The following is a 17308-nucleotide window of genomic DNA, read 5'->3' as shown; positions in this document are numbered from 1 at the left end:
CAAAAGTAAATGAGTTGCCGATTCAGCATTTTCTTGACACATACGACTAGCCATAATACAACATTTTTTCATTCACATATCATCTGTTATAATTCCACCATTAATAACGCTTCATCAAAAGAACGAGATCTTGGATGGAATCTTTGACTCCCAAAACTTTTTCCAATAAAAATTATATGGAATTATCTTAGCAAACAACTTATATCAATGCCCCACATGGAAACTATTCATATATTGCCAACGCATAATGTCTTGTTCAGACGGTGACACTTGTTTGCGTCCTACCAAAAGTAAAATTTTATTATGGGACGAAGTCTCCATAATGTTTAATCTCATTCTATATCTAATTAAACTAGCAAAATCACTAGACCTAAGATCAAATATGTCATTAACTGTGACATTTCTACATATAGTGCTGTGAAAACTATCACCCGAAAATGAAAAGCGAAAATATAGCAGTGGTAATGGATGTAGAACAATAACGTAAAAGTAAAAAATAAACATAATAACGATACAAGAGTTTTACCCAGGTTCAGACCAATAATGTCCTACGTCTTGCTTTCGAAGAATCGATTCAATAGAGTTATACTTACAAATTCTAACTCTCTGTATGTTCTAGGTTTTAGTCTCACCACATATAGCAATGAAAGCAAGTTCATGATACGTCGTAGTTAGACTTTTGACACTACATCAAATGTCGTCCCAAAATTTAATAAAATAATCATCCCCCACAATGAATCTAGACTACTTACGAAAACTTTTCCATATATAATAAATTCATCTCCAAATATTACATCTTACTAGATAATTAGACATTTTGATGAACCAACCAGACCAATCATTATCATATTTATATCTAATTATCGATGTCAAAGACTATTCGACTTCATTACAAATCTATTACACCATAATATTATTATTTGAAAATGAAACTCTTTTAGCTTATAATTGAAATATTATCCTCAAGGCTTATTTCGTCCCATTTAATAACTTAATTCCAATATTCATATGGTTTCAATCAAAATCATCATTTTTCTTATTTACCCCCATTTATATTTTACAATTTTATTAATAACAAAAATATAATATTGCATTTTAAATGGTCACAAATTTGGAGTCTTAACAATTTACTAACTAATCATAAATAATATAACTTCCTACTTATTTTATAACCAATTACCGAGCTAACAAAGATTTTTTTACACATTATGGAGAACTAGCAAAACACCCCAAAGTCATAACCTTTCACTTTCATTCAAAGCACTTCCGATGGGAATCGAATGTGTGACCTTCTAGTCTTTTAATTTTATAACCAATTACCGAGCTAACAAAGATTTTTTTACACATTATGGAGAACTAGCAAGACACCCTAAAGTCGTGACCTTCCACTTTCATTCAAAGCACTTCCGATGGGAATCGAATGTGTGACCTTCTAGTCTTTTAAGTTGGCTCTTTCCATATGACCACTCTAGTGAGGTTCAAAACTCTTCTTTTGTTAAATTCTTTCATTTGAGTTCAATTGTTTTTTATCGTTTGAATACGAGAACGGAAATCGGCGAAAGACAACTCATAAAAATCAAAACAACCTGATTCAGCATGTACCAATATATCTTAATATTAAAATACTAAGAATATTATCTAATTGAAAAACTTATTTCAATTAAATTACCGCATCTATGTAAAGTAAACAGATGATAAAATTTTGAATCAATATTTTAAAAACATGATGGTAGTGTATAAATTCAGAGTCGGTCTCGAGTTTTGGGCTGTTCCAAACCCAGTTGAAAAAATGTGAAATTGTTTTTTCTACCCTAATTTTAGAATAAAAAATTAATAAAAAAATGATTTTAGTGAGATTTGAACCATAACCCAATAATTTTTTTAGTTTTTATCATTATGCTACAACATCTCGTGTTTAAATATATACTAAATTTAACTAACTATATGTTACGATAGTTGATTAAACCTTGATCGAAAGGCCCACGAGTAACCACGTGGAGGCACCACAATTACCCGATGAAGAAACTATTTGTTTCCTTTTCTTTTTTCTTTTTTCTTTTTTCTTTTTTTTTTCTATTTTGTACATTTTCTATTACCATCCCTTAACTTATTCCTTTCTTTAATTTTGGTAATAGTCAGCTAGTTTAGTTGTCATTTAGTTGTAACCATAAGGGAATATACTGAGATTATATATTCAGTCACCCCTTCGATGATTTCATCAATGAATTTCTTGAATGTAAGAACATATTGTCACGTGCTAAAATTAGATCCGTGTGACACTAAGTTAGATCGAAAAGATTTTAACTTAGTAAGCCTGTTTGAAACAAGAAAACTCAAATGCAAGAACACTTAGAGAGAAAAACAAAGTTTAGAATAAGATTGTATTAAATTGAATGATTATTTAGTGATTTACAGAGGAAAACCTTTAAGGTTTTATAAGACTAATTACAACAACTATATTAATAATACTTCCAAACTACCATATTAATTATATAATCTCAACTACCCCATTAATGATATTCTCATAAACTAGTATGTATTCCGTGCATTTGCACGAGTAATAATATAAAAAACAGTGAAAAAAAAATTACGGTAAAAATGTTTATGGCGGATTAATCCATAATCCGACCCAAGTATTAATTTACTCTCATATATATATCCAAATTAACCACAGCTCTCGACCTGGCAATCCGGACACTTTAAAAATTAAGCATTATTATATATATATATATATATATTAGTTAGTTAAAAAGTTGAACTTATATTGTTAAAATGTCTCGCGTTCATCAAATTTGGTGTTGAATTGAAAATATAAAGTGTTATTAGCTTAGTTGGTTAAAGGGTTGTATTTTGTTTTGATAGGTTTCAATTTCGAATCTTACCTATAACATTTTAAATTTTATTTTTAACCGTTTTAAGTTTATGGGTGGGTCAATCCACAATCCGACCCAAGTATCAATTTACTCTATAAATATATATCCAAATTAACCACAGATCTCGACCCGACAATCCGGACACTTTAAAAATTAAGAATCATTATATATATATATAGTTAGTAAAAAAATTAAACTTATATTGTTAAAATGTCCTGCGTTTATCAAATTTGGTGTTAAATTTAAAATATAAAGTGTTATTAGCCTAGTTGGTTAAAAAATTGTATTTGTTTTGATAGATTGCAAATTTGAATCATATCTACAATATTTTAAATTTTATTTTTAACCGTTTTAAGTTTATGGGCGGGTCAACCCACAATCCGACCCAAGTATCCATTTACTCTATAAATATATAAAATTAACCACAGCTCTCGACCCGGCAATCCGGACACTTTAAAAATTAAACATCATTATATATATATATATATATATATATTTATATATAGATATATAGATACCTCATTAATGAGCCTACTACCCAACAACTACATTTATTACTCTAGGACATTCTTTTTTCAATGCTTCTAGAATATTACTTGTAGTGGACTTACTTGGATGATTATGCCTCTTTTTGGTTAGGCCAAAACTTCAATGAACCTCGACATCCCTTTGAACGGGCCGTAACATTAATGGGCCGTAACAATATGCTCATGTTATTCAACCTTTCATTGTCTTCATCGCTGAGGTGAAACTATTTCTCTTTTCATTTTCTTCTAAAAACGTATCACTATCTTAGGTTTTTATTAAATGGGGTGTTCTAGAGAGTGAGTTGCCCTAACTCGAAGGCTAATTATGTGTATAATATATTTCACAATTATCTCACTCAACGTTGATGTACTAATCCTTAGTACCATTGCGATCAATCTAAGGGGAAAAAATTGTGTCAAGACTAAAATAAATGCTCCATTCATTTATAATATATTGATTTCATAGAACAAAAGCGAATTGTCCTAGGAAATTACAAAAACATCCAAAGGTATTAAAAATGAGGTAAACAACTTAAACCTAGAGATCTAAGATCATTTGTAAAATATAATAAATTAAATTATATTTTATATATATATATATATACTTATACTGTATATAAATTATGATGAATGAATTATTGTAAGTAATATAATTAGCCCTAACAACATCATCATTATCATCATTATAATAAGGGAACAATGGCAAGCCAGCATCGGCAAGATGCTTCCATTGTGTTCGTACTATTAGTATTTTTCCTTCTTCTTCATTTTTTAATAGCCTATATGCGATAATTGAATTGATTGAGATCCAAATTTCATTTTCAAATTATTGATCACTTGATTAATTGGACTTTATCGAGGGAGGTGGGTTTTGCTTAACACTTACACGACCACATGAACCAAACCCGGTCGGATCTATGATCCGGTTAGGTTTTACCCACTCCTTAATATTATCAAAACATTTTCTCTCCTTGGAAGTCGGAAACTTTACCCCTACCCATATCTCATAATCATATCAAAAATCTTCCTTTCATCTTGGGGTAGCCCACTTGTGCTAGAAGAAGAGGTGGGTTCACCAAGGAGGAAGATATACTTTATATATAGAGAAACCCAATCGCTGGTTAGAGAAAGAAAGAAAGAAAGAAAGAGAGAGAGAGAGATGACGATGATGAAGAGTCCTTTAATTGCCATCTCCATTCAACTTCTGATCATCTGCGCCATCGCCGGCCAAGTCTACGGGGTAAGCTTTTTGACACATCTTCCAGGCTACGGAATTGATTGACTTTTCTAGTCCTGATTATGTTTATAGATTGCCAAGTTCAACCAAATCTGATTTTATAGGAACTTAATTCTTGAATATTCTACTTCCAGATGGATGCAATTGACTTTAGTATCGGGTTAAGCTTATATTAGACAGTTAATCTGTGCAGGTTGTTGAATCAGAACCAATATCTCATCTTAAATTAAACTCCAGGATTCTTCAGGTATCAATAAGATTCAGATATCTTATCCTGTATCTGTATTATGCAAGACTTCCTTCCATGTAGTAATAAGCATATGTTGATTTGAAAATCTTGATTCTTCAATCTTTGTGGTTGTTCAGGAGCCGATCATAGAACTGATTAATGGAAATCCTAAGGCTGGCTGGAAAGCCGACATGAATCCTAAATTTTCTAATTTCACAGTGAGTTATGGGCTTAGTTTTGATTGTGCTTTATTTTCCAACTCAATTTATGAATGCATTCCTTTCTAATCATGTCAATTATCATTTTAGGTTAGCCAATTTAAGCGTCTCCTTGGTGTGAAACCTACACCTGCACATGCTCTTAGGGGAATTCCAATTGTTGTTCATCCAAGAACTTCAGATTTGCCAGCTGAATTTGATGCTAGAACAGCTTGGCCTCAATGTCACACAATTGGAAGAATTCTTGGTAGTTCACTTATATTGTCTTTTTACCAAATTATGTTTTTTCTTTTCTATAAGCATTCATTCTAATGTTTCTCTTGTCTCAATTGTGGTAATAACTGCTGCACTGTTCCAATCTAAAGATCAGGTAATGAGAAACACTACTTATTTGCTTTCCTCAATTAAATTTGGTGGATTTTTCAACTGAATAATGAGTTCTTCCTTGTTAATATATAGGGTCATTGTGGTTCTTGTTGGGCTTTTGGTGCTGTTGAATCCCTATCTGATCGTTTTTGTATCCAATACAACATGGTGATTTTTTGTCACAGACAATCTTGAAAAGTTTGTTTATGTTTTAGTCGTTATATCATCATCTTATATAACTGAACTTTACTTCATTACAGAATATATCACTCTCTGTGAATGATATTCTTGCTTGCTGTGGATTTTTGTGCGGTAGCGGTTGTGATGGCGGTTATCCTATTTATGCTTGGAGATACTTTAAGCATCATGGTGTTGTCACAGAAGAGGTTGAGATTATCCCCCTACTGTGCACTGGAATGTTCTAGAACTTATCTATAGTCTTTTTTTAATCATTTTTGTTGTTGGCAGTGTGACCCTTATTTCGATAGTACTGGTTGCTCCCACCCGGGATGTGAACCTGCATATGACACTCCCAAGTGTTCGAGAAAGTGTGTAAACACAAACATGCTCTGGAAGAAATCAAAGCACTTCAGTGTCAGCGCATACAGAGTCGGTTCAGACCCACACAGTATTATGGCAGAAGTTTACAAGAACGGACCAGTAGAAGTTGCCTTCACTGTTTATGAGGTAAACTAGAAAGGAGGAAATTCAAATTATCAGGATTTACTTTTGTTGTAATGTTGCTACAAGCTTATTTGCTTTCTTTCGTGGATGCAGGATTTTGCGCACTACAAGTCAGGAGTTTACAAACACATAACGGGTGATGTTATGGGTGGTCATGCTGTGAAGCTGATTGGATGGGGAACTTCTGCTGATGGGGAGGACTATTGGGTAAATGTTCTTTAGTATTTGGAATGAAATGTCATTGAATTAGTGTTATGAATAGAATAAAATCACAAAATTTTGAAGAATGAGCCTAAATTTATGCTAATTTTCCGATTCCTAGATTTTCATTGCAATAATTGAACTTTTTCTTAATAATTTGCAGCTTCTAGCAAATCAATGGAACACAGGCTGGGGAGATGTGAGTTCTGTTTGTTGGTTACTTGGTTGTAGTTGAAAGCCTAAGAATGTTCCTGATTATGGTATTTATCTTATTTAAAAAATGACAGGAGGGATTATTCAAGATAAAAAGAGGATTAAACGAATGTGGGATTGAAGAAGATGCAGTTGCAGGGTTGCCTTCATCTAGAAACCTGGTTACAGAGGTGGTTGACGACAATGAAGATGGTGAAGTTCTGGATGCATCAATGTGAAGAAAAGAATGAATATATCGTCCCAACTGACTGTCATGGCACAAATGTGTAGGACGAATCTGCTTAGCGGTGGTTGGAGAATACAGAATAATAATATTGTTTGTTGTATACTATTTATGTTGTGTTATTATGATCTTCACGCAGTATGATTGTCAAATGTTTACTTTCTTATATGATCTTCCTATTTACTGACAATTTGTTCATGTGCATATAAATATAATGTGTCTTTCTTAAAGAGGGGACTGTCTGAGCAGAATATATGAAATAGTAGATGAGTCTTGATTCAGAATTATTATTGAGGAATTAGGCCTTATATTCATTTTATTAGGCCATCTCTAACCCTCACCACCATTTTCAACTCCAAAATGCAGTAAACATCACATCAAACAGTAATCTATCTCCAACCTAAAAACTCATTTCCAAACTCAAAAGAATATTTTTAGAATATTCTTTTTTATACCAACTTTTTAACTTTACTAATATTATCTGTATATTTATAAAACTTTATAAATTTAACTTCAATCTTTTCTTATTTGTTTATGAAACAAAATTTAATTATAAATTAATAATTAATAATATGTAACGAATTATTATTATTTTATGTTTTCTGAAAGTTGTTAATTTTTCTATATTAATATTATTTATAATTATAAATTTATAATATAGATAAATAAATTATTAAATATTTAAATAAATTATATATAAATATAAAAAGATTATAAATATATAAAATTAGAGAAATGTTTAATATAAAAATAAATAAAGAAATCCTTAATTAAAAGAAACACAAAAGTTGGAGGACATGATTACATTTTATGCCTAATTGCAGTGATGAACTACGCTAAATTTGTCGGCTTCTCTCTCCATATTTGCCGGATCTACAAAATGCCGCTGGGAATGCCGTAGGATAAATGGGCAACTCCAACCCCATTTTGCTCGTAGGGTGGAGAAAGCCCTTAGTCATTTTTAAACTAGTTTTTTTTATTTATTTAAATTTTATGAATCTAATATGACTTGTGTATAGTTATGGCTCCACTTTTTAGTGGAAAACTAATTTGAGATTTTCGGCCTTTTTAGTTTTTTTTTTTCTAACTGAAGGGTTTGATTTCTAACTAAGTTTAGAAATTTTGTAGATATTTTTTACTAAAAAATTATGTATATACTTTTTCATCTTTAGAGAAATTAAATTTACTAGGAGTGAATGTTCAGTCTTAGAACAATGTAAGATAAGAATAGATGAAAAGGAGATAAGAAAATAGTTTTAAAAAATTGTGTAATGAAATTTGAATTGCATTGAATTGGAGTCTGGACCATAAGGCTTAAGCTTATAATATTTATTTTTAGTTGTGGCTCATATTCAAAATAGTTAAAATCTTAGTTAATTATAGACTTATATTATATATATATATATATATATATATATATATATATATATATATATAAATTAATTATAATTTTATTATTTTACATAATTATAAATACTTATGTTTTTGTGTATCAATATATATTTTTATAAATTATATGTTTTTATCCGCAGGCTAAAATACAATATATTTCAATGTATTTTTTTATATTTTTAACTTTAGGTTTGATGCTCTAACTTAGGCTTGATTGGATTAGGTTTTAAAAAAAAATCAATCTTAATCAAATATTATTCATCCATTCTCATTAAATACATTACTAAATTCATTAATTATAATATTTAAAAATTAAAAATTAAAATTTCAATAAATTCTTTTATAATTATATATTAATATCATAAATTCTTTTATCAACAAATATTTTCATCCACAAAATCAACATTACTCAAGATTATTCAAATAAATTGAGTTTATTACACTAAATTAAATTCAAAAAGGCTCTCGATTGGAAAAGTAAACAAAAAAAATTATGATTAATAAAAAATATATTTAATATTCATATAAATGTAAATTAATGATAAAAGTCCATCCTTGGTAAAAAAAATTATTATTATAGAAATATTGTTTGAATTGTAAAAAATAATTATGAGAATAAAGAAAAGATTATTAGTGCTCGTTTGATTGAGCAAATAAACTTGAACAATAGTTTTAACTAATTGACCTTTAATCAAACAATTCCAGTAATTTCTCTCTCTCTTGTCTGCGTGTTCTCTTTTTTCGTAATCTCCTTCAATCTTTATTTTGAGATAACTATGTTTTTGTTATATAATTTTAATAAACTAAATATATTTATTATAATCTCAAATAATATGTTTAATTTATTATAAAAACTAAAAAAAATTATTAAACTGGTTTAATAAATTTACATTTTAAAATCTCATAATATATAATTAGTTTAATATTTTAATTATGTATGTCATTAAAAATATCGAGCAAATATATAACCTTAATTTATTATAATTTACTAAAATAATTAAATGATAAATATACATTATTTTTGAAGTAAGCATTCCGAATTTAATATCAATAACATTCACAATTATTATAAAATAATTTTTATTAAATGAGAAAATTTATTAAATTTATTATTAATTATAAGTAAAGCAATAAAACTGATAAAAGTCAAGATTCTTTCTTAAACCTGATTTTCATTTTAATATATATTTTTTGAGTATATAAAAAATTTAAAGTTAAAGTGTAATGTATTTAAGATGATATTTAGAGTGGAGTGTGGATAAAACCAAATTAAATTATGTGTCATGATAATAGTTGTAATGATTAAGAATTTGAAAACTCACACATTAAACAATTAAAAAAAGTACTTTTAATATTAATATAATCAAGTATCGGGTTTGGGTTTGACACCCTCATCCCCGATTTCGTACCCGACTCAATATATACCTTCTTCCCCTCATGCCGATCCAAACCCGAACCCGATTTAAAATATCTAAACTCAATCTTTGGATACCCACGGAGTATATATTGTCGTCCCTAACTTTAATTCTATAGAAACTATAGCCAAAAACGCAATGGACAAGATAATATTTACATCAGTTAGTTTATTTATTTGTATTTGTATTTGTATTTATAAGAAAGTTTTCAAATAAAATATCAATTCTAATACCTGTTTTTTTAATAAAAAGAAGCAACTCGAAAATTTCATTTCTTTTGCTTATGAGAATGAATTTACATAGAATGCATCATTAATACAATTGACGGAAATGAACAACAAATGATACTAAATACCACTTATTTGTTAAACGCTTACTTATATTAATAAAAAATACTATACAAATTTATTAAACAAACAATCACAAGTGCTTGATGCTTATAAACATAAGAAAAAATAAAATAAAAAAGAGAGGAAACCCTATATGTGTGTAGATATGGAATAAGATTAAGAGAAAGGCTGTCATTATCTTTAAATTTGTTGGAAGGTGCGCGGAGGATAATATGCAGAGAGAGAGAGAGAGAGTAGAGAGGAGCAGTTGATGAATCTCTGATCGATTGCAAAGAGAAGGAGTTTTCATAAGAAAAGAGAGAGAATCTCTGATAGCGTGTGTAAGTGTAAGTGTGCTCGAAACATGCAACAAAACGGCAGGCATTACTTATTATATATTATTATCCAATATTTATTCATTCAATTACATTTCCTCAATCTCTATTACCATATATATCAACTTACTTTTCTCTCTTTCTATATCTTCTCAGTGAGCGTGCTACTTTAATTAATTAATTTATACTTCTCAAATCTCATGATGATGATGATCAGATCAGGTGCCTATATAGTTTTCTGAATTTGTCTTATTCTCAAGAAAGAAAGTATTATAAAATATAATTATATATATATATATATATATATGAGCTGAATTGCATTGCATGGAACTAATTCTGACTTACTGAAGTTCACGTGTTGATCAGATTAGATGGATCGAGAGATTAATTTATTATAGAGAATATATTGTTTCTTTACTTTAACAGAAAATCAACTTTAAAGATTACAACTCTATTGCCTGTCTCTCGTTTTGTCAAATCTAATTTTTTACTTAATTAAATGCATGTATGTGTTTCTTCATAAGCACACTAGTTAGCTAGACATATGCAAATCCAATATAAATATATATAGAGAGAGAAACTTGGAAGAGGATTAGAAAAGTAAACAAACAAAACAAAATCATGTTAACTTTTACAATATAGTTGTATAATTCATGATTCTATCTCTAACCATAACTAATTAATGTCATTTACTACATTATATATAAGAAGTTAGACTATTTTCTAAAAAAAAGTTATAAAAAGGGTATTACAGTTATGATTTTATGTATGTTAATTGAATACAAAATATTATTGATTGATTTATTATATTAAAAAAACACCCCATTTCTAGTTATTGGAGAAAAGACAATTCCATGAAATCTGACTGGTGATGGAGAGAGAGATTTGCCATTGATGTACGGATCAAGTTTCCTTCATTCTGAAAAATTGAAAATGGAAGGGACAAGACAGACAGACATATTTGCCGAAGCCCTTGTTTTCTTTTTGAGTTTGTAAAAAAATCTAAACAAAAATAATTTTTTAATTAATTAATTTTTAAAAATTATTGTAATTTATTACATTAACTAAAATATTAAAATATTTTTAAATTATTATTTTTTATTTTATTTATATATATATATAAGTACACTTTAAGTTTCTTATTAAATATAATTATTGACTTATCAAATTATCAACAATTAATAATATTTTCTCACTCTTAAGTTTAAAAAAAACCTCAATCTGAATATCAAGGCCAAAATGTATATAAGTTCAAGCATGCATAATCGTCTAATTATGTCTATTTTGTTTTTAAACTTTTCTTAATTAAAAAAAATGTTTTATAAAATTTTATCTACAATTTTTTCTACAAACCTGACTCAAAACAGTTCAACTGGGCGCGCCAAGTGATATCGCTGACACTCCTGGCTTCTTCCACATATCTTTGATTTTATTTATTTATTTATTTATGACAATATTTTCAATAGTGGTAATTAATATTCGAAAAAGACAAATAAATAGTTAAATAAAGTACACATAATAATTAATTAATAATCAACCAGCTTGTTCAAATTAAAAAACATAACATATAACATGAGAAAACATAAACATTAATAATTTAAAGATTAAAAAGAGAAACCCAAATGTCTGCAAAAGCCTGAACGATAATTCCATGATATTTAGTGGAATTAAGTGATAGAAAGCAAGCAAGAAGTTGTTCCAATTCTATCTTATCAAACATTTCCTTATCCAATATCATCTCTATCATCGACCTCTTGAAATCCTCGTACGGTTCTTCAGACCTCTTCATCACCGCAAAACTCTCTCTCACCTTCCCCTCCGCCTTCGCTCCTCCACACCGGATTAAACTCCTCTTAATAAAAACCGATAACCTCGCCGGCGCTGTTTCCCGATCAAACTCCAACTTCCTCCTCTCTTTCACGGTGAATAGTTCGTCATCTTCTCTCTTGCCCATAAACAATCCGCATTCCATCGAAGAAGAAGTGCTGATTCTGAATGACAGTCGATTACTACGACTATGTCTTCGGCTTCTCTGTTTCTTCTTCTTCTTCTCGGGTGGGGTGATTGAATGGAAGATGTTATCATCATCATCATCATCATGATCATGATCATGATCATCGTCGTCGGAGTAATCGGAACAGCCGGAGGCGGCAGAGTTGTAAATTTTCCTCCGGGGAGGCGTGTCATCGTCGTCGGCAGCGGCGGCGACGAATTTCTGCCACTTGAAACCGTGAAATTCAGATGAAGACGATGAATAGCGGGTCGGGTTGGGTTTTGAAGGGAGACGGGTTTTGGGGGTGGTGGAAAAGAAGGTGGAGGGGATGTTGTGTTTGAAAGATGAACGGCGGGGATGATTGGGTTGAGATTGAAGGGAGGATGTAGGGACAGGATCTTTTGGGAGATTAGATGGATGTTTTGAACGGCAGGATTTGAAGTAGGGGATTAGTCTAGAGAGTCGGATTTTGAAACCTTTACCCATTTTTCTTACTATAATGTTGTTAAAAGAACAATGCTATTTATACACGCAAGGGGGGAAGGGCTTGTTTGGTTTAACATTTAATTAAAAAAAGTAAAAAAAAAAAATGATGGGGTAAATAAAATATTTGGTAAAGAGGGTAAAATATCTGGAAAAGAGAGGGTAAAAAAATATTGGCGTAAAGGTAAGAAATAGTGTAAAGAAAAAGAAACCGACCCACCTCTAGGCTCTATACAGCAAAACTAGAAGCCAAAGGATGGGATCCAAGGGAACAAAATCATCTCAAATAACATGCTTTTTTTTTTTTTATCTCATTTCTCTCTATTCTTAACCTATTAAGATTTTGTTTTGTTTATTAAAAAAATACAATTAGTTTAATTAATCACCTACTAAATATTAAAATATTCTCTAAACTCCTCAAAATCAATCCATCAACATTTTTTAAGTTTATTTAAAAAAAAAACAAGAACAAGCTTATAGTTTGTTTTAGGGTGGTTTTGTTTAGAGATTTGTCAACAAAAAATAATAATAATAAAGAGTAATTATTTGAATTTTTAATTAGTTTAATTACTCAAATATCATTTTATATATATATATTTTTTTTAAATAATGTAAAATAATAGAAACATCATAAAAAAAATTCAAAAAATTTGATAAAATAAAAAATATATATATCAAAAGAGCCCTAAACCATCAAACCAGCTCTAATAAAATTTGTTTGACATTGGGTTATTTGGCCCTTTATTAGTTAAAAAAATAAAATACATTGGTTGAGTTTTTAATTACTTAAATTATTATAATATTCAAATTCTATAAAAAAAAAAAAAAAATACTCCGGGTCAAAAGTTAGTTGGCTATATAATTTTGGATTAAAGTCCTATTATTATTATTATTATTATTATTATTTCTACTAAATTTATATTTTATTTTTCAACAATTAAAAGAATAGTGTAAACTAACCCTAAAAGTACAAGTGTATTAATATATTGAATAGAACACGTACTAGAACACGTACGGATGAGGGCATTAAACAAACTTAGCGGCAAAACAGGGAAAAGTGAGGCAAATGTACAAAACTGCATGACCAGTCATATAAAATTATTTTTTTAATATATTTTAAATTTTATTTTATTTATATATATCAATATATTTTAAGTCTTTTTATTGAAATTAATTATTAACTACTCAAAATCATAAACTATCGTTAATTTTTTTTCAATTTAAATTTTAAAAAATATTCTAATCCGAACAAGGCCTAAATTGGGAGAACTGTGATATTAGCAACTATATATATATATGCATAGTTCGATTGACTACAATCGGGTTTAGTTTGACACAGGGCGAACTAGGACCACCCGCCTCTTCATCATCATGGCTACTACACAAACTCAATAAATACTTATAAGGTTTGAAATTCGGATCTAATTTTGACCCACTAATTATTAGAGCCATCATTCATATCTGAATCCCTTAACTCATATAAGGGTGTGATAATTGGGTCGGGTTATGTAGTGGTATACTTTGTTGGGTATATAGGGAAATTGATGGGCTGGGTCATATAATCCATCTTTAATTGCCCAGTTAGTTATTGGCTTCAAATCCGGCCCAAAAACTACATATTCTTACATGTCTAAAAGTGTGAAAAATAACTATCTGGTTCTGGACAATTATCCTTTTTGTTTATCATTTTTAACAAATCAAGAAAAAAGTGTGGCTAGTTTTATTAATTTTTTAATATAATTGTTTATTTGGTGGATTCCTGTCGTTTTTCCGCATCAATTTATCATTTGGTTAGACTTTCGTGAAAGATTAAAAAAGATTGAATAAGCAATACATGAATATTAAATCCAAAATGTCTTTTGTGGGTTGGAGAAAAAAAATCATTAATCATCTTTTTGGAAAATGTCTTTGTGCTTTGTGATTTGTGATTTGGGAGCGTTTTTTAAAATTCATGGGGTTTATTAATTTTCTGGACGAATAAAAGGAAGTAAAGAATTAACTCTCACTAAAACAAAAGGTAATCACTTATCTTCAAACATTTTCAAATGTTTATTTACTACAATTACTTATGGGTGGAACGAAACTCAATAATTTTTACAAAATTCAAAATAATGAGTAGCAAGTTTGGAGAAAGATTATTTTTGTTGGCAACGCACTTGCGCACATGAAAGTAAATTCTCATGAATGAAAGAATATGTGGTTATATCAAATGTGGAATATCCCGTATTGGAAAGTTATTCAAACTTCTTTGTTTAAGGCGCGATAAATTTCTAGTTGATTGATGGTTAGATTTGTTTGATTCAATATGTTTTGAATTGTATTTTTTCATATGGTTGTATTTGATTCTGTTTAAATTATAGTAAATAGTTGTTTTGTCTTAATTTCAAAAAATAATTTTTTTTTTTTTCATTTTGAGTTATTTGTAATGAAATGTCGTACTTTAAAAAAAATTATATATTTTAAACCTTAAATGACAATAACAAATACCTAAAAAACCAAATGACATATAAATACAAGTTTTATTAAATTCATATTAATGTTAAAATCTATATCAACATTAAATATTAATACTAGAATTATAATTATTTATATATATATAAATTAAAATTACTAATCTTACTAGTTATATTATTATAAATAACCCATTCATATCAATTAGGTTATATTAATTAATTTTTGTGGTTTTATATGAATTATTTGAAATATTAATTTTATTTGAACATATGTTTATTATGGCCTGAATATTTAATTCATTAAATTCAAATAAACTGAATTCAAATTTCATTTTCGAATTTCAAATTAATTTGAACTCAAATACAGTTTTCAAATTTGTTTTTGAGTTAAAATTTTAACTCGAAAACCAAATTAAAAAAAAGAATTCATTTTATTTATTTATTATATATATATATAATTTACAATTTATTATAATATATGATTATTTATTATATATAATATATAATAATATATTTATTTTATTATATATAATAATTATTCATTCATTCTCTAAATTAACCTCATCTATATTCTCCAACCTTATTCTCCAACCTCATTTTCTGACCCCTATCAAATTAAATATATATATATCAAATTATTTTTCTCATCCCTCACCTTTAAAATTACTTATTTATCCCTATCACTTTTATATATTTACATTTTTATTTATTTATTTTATTTTATTTTATTTTATTATTAAATATAATTAATTAATTAATTTTTAATATGTTTTTTTTACTTTATTTATTTAATTAAAAATACAAAATATTATTATTTTTATATTATAATTGTTTTAAATATATTAAATATTGAAGTGTGTACTAATTTAATAAAATATAAATATTTAATATTTTATTATATTAATTATATATTTATATATTTTAAAATTAGCCTAATATTTTTAATAATAGATTTTCTTTCCATACGTCGAATTAACAAAATCAAATCTAAATAACAAATTCGGTTCATTTTCAGATAACTCACGTAAGAATCAAATATACTTTTAATTTTAATATATAATATATTAAAGATTTTAGCTTATTTATTTGATAGATAATTTTATTTATAAAAAAAAATTGAATCATTCAATTATTATTTTTATAAGTATTTTAAAATATATACATATATAATTAATATAATAAAATATTATATTTAATTTGACTAATTATTAATATATAATATATCAAAGACTTTATCTTATTTATTTGATAGATAATTTTATTTATAAAAAAAATGAATTATTTTTATAAGTATTTTAAAATATATACATGTATAATTAATATAATAAAATATTAAATATTTATATTTTATTAAATTAGTACACACTTCAATATTTAATATATTTTAAACAATTATAATATAAAAAAAAAATATTTTGTATTTTTAATTAAATAAATAAAATAAAAAACATATTAAAATTTAATTAAATAATTATATTTAATGATAAAAAATAATTTAATAATTAAATAAAATAAGTATAATAAATAAAATAAGAAAGATAAATATATAAAAGTGATAAAAATAAATAAATAATTTTGGAGGTGAATTAGGAGTGGGTCAAGATGAGAAAAGCACCTCCCATATATATTTTAAACTTAATCTCTTTTTATTCCTCAAACATAATTTCTCTGCACTTCTCTCTTTATTTTCATAGTTTCATCTCTTTTTCATCTTTATTCTCGAATGAAAAAGCCTTCCACCTTCAATATATATTCTTTATTCTCATACAACATAATTTCTCTGCACTTCTCTCTTTATTTTCATAGTTTCATCTCTCTTTCATCTTTATTCTTGAATGAAAAAGCCTTCCACCTTCAATATATATTCTTTATTCTCGTATGAAAGAGTCTTCAATTACATCTGTGAGCTTCAATCTCTTATCTCTTTTTTTTTTTTTTTTTTCAAAACTCTTAAATTTTTATACATATATATATATATCGTTTAACACATATTTCAAAGTAAAAAATTAAAGACTTAACCATAATAGAAGAAAAAAAATAAATTCGATATAATATATAATAGGATTATTAATTATATATATATATTATATTATTAGTATTATTTTTTTTTATATTAAATATATATATATATAACTTT

At 27.4% G+C, this 17308-nt stretch overlaps 2 protein-coding genes across 2 annotated transcripts; one reads left to right on the top strand and one right to left on the bottom strand.

The window, feature by feature from the left end:
• The first annotated feature begins 4461 nt into the window (after positions 1-4461).
• On the top strand, positions 4462-7001 carry LOC124915399 (cathepsin B-like protease 3). The gene is made up of 11 exons (XM_047456107.1): positions 4462-4640; positions 4831-4884; positions 5004-5084; positions 5175-5331; positions 5450-5454; positions 5544-5618; positions 5711-5836; positions 5919-6137; positions 6228-6341; positions 6499-6534; positions 6623-7001. Exons 1-11 carry the CDS (start codon positions 4560-4562, stop codon positions 6764-6766), a joined length of 1092 nt encoding a protein of 363 aa, XP_047312063.1. The 5' UTR covers positions 4462-4559; the 3' UTR covers positions 6767-7001.
• A 4838-nt stretch (positions 7002-11839) lies between these two features.
• LOC124916143 (transcription repressor OFP7-like) lies at positions 11840-12721 on the bottom strand. Its single transcript, XM_047456877.1, has one exon. The coding sequence runs from the start codon at positions 12719-12721 to the stop codon at positions 11840-11842; it is 882 nt and encodes a 293-aa protein (XP_047312833.1).
• Between the last annotated feature and the right edge of the window lie 4587 nt (positions 12722-17308).

This window comes from Impatiens glandulifera, chromosome 9, assembly GCF_907164915.1.
Source record: "Impatiens glandulifera chromosome 9, dImpGla2.1, whole genome shotgun sequence".
Lineage (NCBI taxonomy): Eukaryota > Viridiplantae > Streptophyta > Magnoliopsida > Ericales > Balsaminaceae > Impatiens > Impatiens glandulifera.
This window is presented reverse-complemented; position numbering and strand designations above follow the sequence as displayed.